General features: G+C 50.4%; 1 protein-coding gene across 1 annotated transcript in view; it reads right to left on the reverse strand.

Annotated features, from left to right (window-relative positions):
- GTF2IRD1 (GTF2I repeat domain containing 1) overlaps positions 1-3373 on the reverse strand; it is an 80738-nt gene that overhangs the window by 51593 nt on the left and 25772 nt on the right. Inside the window, 1 exon segment of the mRNA XM_010854280.1 lies at positions 787-812. Within this exon segment, the coding sequence (XP_010852582.1) occupies positions 787-812 (26 nt within the window).

Here is a 3373-nt window from a genome sequence, read left to right on the forward strand (position 1 = left end):
TGGCCGCCACCCCTCCCTGTGGTCTCCATATCCAGCCAAGCTGGGAAGGGGTCCAGGGAGAGAGACCCCTCCTGGGACGAGGAGTAAGGATGGCAAGGATCTCAGAGGACTGGGCAGGAAGGAGAAGCTGGAAATGACCACCCTGACCGCACATGTGCTACTGGGGCTCAGGGAGCCCTTGGCAAAGGGGCTGAGTCTTCCCAAGGCTGTACCCCAGGACCACCCTCTACATTTAGTTATCCCAGGAACCCAGAGCACCAACCCAGAGGATGGAGCTCTTACCATTTCACGGATGTGGAAACTGAGGCCCATCTGACCTTGCCCAAGGTCACAAAGCTGGGGGGAGGTAGGGACCCAGATATATTGCACCCCAAGATGTGAGATCCCTTTGCAGTACCCAGCAGAGCCCACCTCTTTTTCGTGAGAGGCGGCCCGCCCACTGCTCAAGGCCTGGGCACTTGGGTTTGCATCCAGACCCCGGAGTTCACTAGCTGGACTTCAGGGAAAAGAACAGAACCCACTTAAGAGACTATTGAAAACTAAAAGTTAAAAATGCTAACAGCTGAGGAGAGTACCTCTCACATGTTCGCATTTGACAATATCTGGGGCTGGGTGTCCTGATGGTCTGTTTGCACCTGGGAGCTGGGGGCCCCCATGTCTGCCCCAGAATGCAGAAGCCACCCCCAGGCTTCCTTCCCACACCAAGGTCTGGTGTGATGGCAGCTCAGGCACTCAGGGGCATCAGCTTGGTGGCTTTAGAACAAACTGGACAGTCCCCACACATACCTGTGAAAATTCGCTCGTCGAACATCCTGGGGAGAGAGGAGAGACGGGCATGAGAGGGGAGCCGGGCTCAGGCCCCCTCTGTGACGGTCACTCTAGTCCCATATGCAGGCTGCAGCTGCAGACCTGGGCACCAGGTTGGCTGCATATGGGGGCAGGAGAGGGCACGGTCCAGAGGAGCCAGATAACCGCCAACAGCCAAACACCCCAAACCATTTCTCCACAGTCAGGGGAGGCATCGATTGGCCAGGCCCTGGGGGTCCCAGAGGGTCCAACCTATTCATCGCAACACCCGGGGGCGTGGGGGGGCTTCCTACAGACCCCAGTTCTCCTTGGCCACAGTTGCTGGATAACTCACACCTCTTTCCCCCAGGGCTCCACACCCTTTACCCACCAACACCCGTGTCTCAGCGACGGGAGATCCCGATCCCCCAGCACAGGCTGGGCTTGTCCCAGATTGTAGCCTCGTAGGGTGACACATGGGACCTTTCAGGGGTGTCTCAGAAGCCTACAGGACCCAAGCAGGGAGGGGGTCGGAAAAGACTTCCTGGAGTTGAGGATGAGGAGCTCAGGTGAGAGGCCAGAGAGGTGGGCCAGGCAGAGACATGGGGGAGGGCTGGCAGTTCCACGTGGCCAGCTGGAGGTGTTCTGTGGAAGGTGACCAGCCTGCAGCGCTGTGCCCAGGCAGGTGGTCTCTACCCCATGGGCAAAGGGAGCCTCCAGGAGGGCACGGCACCCTTAGATCACTCCATCAGCACACAGAGAGCGGACTGCAGCGGGGATGGCTGATGGCCCAGGGGCCACGCAGGGACTCCTGAGTCATTCTGATAAGACACCTGGAATTCTTATTCCAGGAAACAGGATGGAGTAAAGGTCGGCAAGGCTAGCTGCCTGCCTCCAGGGCTGCTGTTCTGTATGCTTTGCTCCCAGCCCCTACCAGAGTGGCCCCCAGCAGGCTGAGGAGCTTCACGCAGCTGGTCGGGGGGCAGGGGGCGGCTGCAGTACAGCCTGTGTGCCATGGAGTGGCTGGACAAGGGGTCAGGGCTTTGGGTACTAAACTCAGGCTGCAGAGGCGACATGGGACAACTGAAGGGACGTGTGTGTATGTTAGAGGCTCAGTCGTATCTGACTCTTTGCAGCCCCACGGACTGTATAGCCCGCCAGGCTCCTCCGTCCATGGGATTCTCCAGGCAAGAACACTGGAGTGAAACAAAAGGGGTTTAAATGAAGGGGGGAATGATTCAGTAGTTGTAGAAATAATATCAGATTATTTCTAATACAACAACCCATACACTACATGAACTACCATGAAAACTTAAACAAGATAAGAGTCTGAATGGAAGATCTTATAGTTTCCAAGGGATTCTGAGAAATTTTTGTGTTCAACATTTGGAAGGCTGTCTACTATTTCAGTTGATATAACTTCTCCCTTTTAAAAAAAATATAGATGTGGATTTTCTGTATAGTTCTGTTATTTCCTTTTATCAAGATTGTTGACTTTTGTGATAAAATTCATATAAGATTTTATTTCTTGGTAACTTTGGCTTATACAACTATCTTTAAACCCTTGAGCAATCTGTATACAATGAAGAGGTTTCTGACATTTATTCTTACACTCATTTGACTTTAGAATTTAGGCACATTTACTTCTGTTGTTTTGAATCTCTTTAGAGCTGCGTGTAGATAGCTTTTATTTCTGTGCATTTAAAATAATCCATTTAGAAAATATCTACATGGCAAAAATGAGAAGAAATAGAAATGTATTTTTTCATGAACATTTTGATACACATTTCATCAAATTTATTGATTAACCAATTTCTTACACTGGTTATAATCAGTATTTGATTCAGAGAGAGGGAAACATTCATTATTATACTGTATCATCATTTTTATCCCATCCTTTACAAATTACCAAGGTTGGGGCTTTCAAAATTATACTTTTATTATGGAAAAAAATTTCAACTCCCCCAAATCATAAATTTGAACAGAATTGAAGCATTTTTTTAAATTACTTGAAAAGGAAAATGAAAGCTTATTGTAGAATGCTTGTATTTTCTTTTCTCTCTCTGGAACCAGTATATTGCTGGCAGCTATTGTATTAAAAAATAAAATATATTTTCACTATCAAAAAAAAAAAAAGAACACTGGAGTGGGTTGCCATGCCCCTCTACAGGGGAATCTTCCCGACCCAGGGGTCGAACCCGGGTCTCCTGCATTGCAGGTGGATTCTTTACCCTCTGAGCCACCAGGGAAGCCCCAAAAAGGAACAGATGTATGAGTCGAAATACCATGGGACCCAACGGTGCCCAAGGTGGACCCAGAGGGAAATTCAAACAGAGACAAAAAGGTTGGTGACACAGGGCAGAGCCTGGATGGCTGGGGCAGTGAGCCCCCAAGCAAGATGCCTTCTCTTATTCTGAGAGGCCTCGGCTCCTCCGATGCCTCTGGAGGCTCATGCTTGTCGGGGCCCCCGAGGCTGAGCAGCAGCTGCAAGGAGGAATTCTGGGGACACCTGCCTTCTTCTCCGAACCACTTCCTCAGCCCCACCCGGCAATGGGAGGCCGCCAGCATTAATGGCGGGTTTTTGAGC

This window comes from Bison bison, unplaced genomic scaffold (genome assembly GCF_000754665.1).
Source record: "Bison bison bison isolate TAMUID 2011002044 unplaced genomic scaffold, Bison_UMD1.0 scf7180017864340, whole genome shotgun sequence".
NCBI lineage: Eukaryota > Metazoa > Chordata > Mammalia > Artiodactyla > Bovidae > Bison > Bison bison.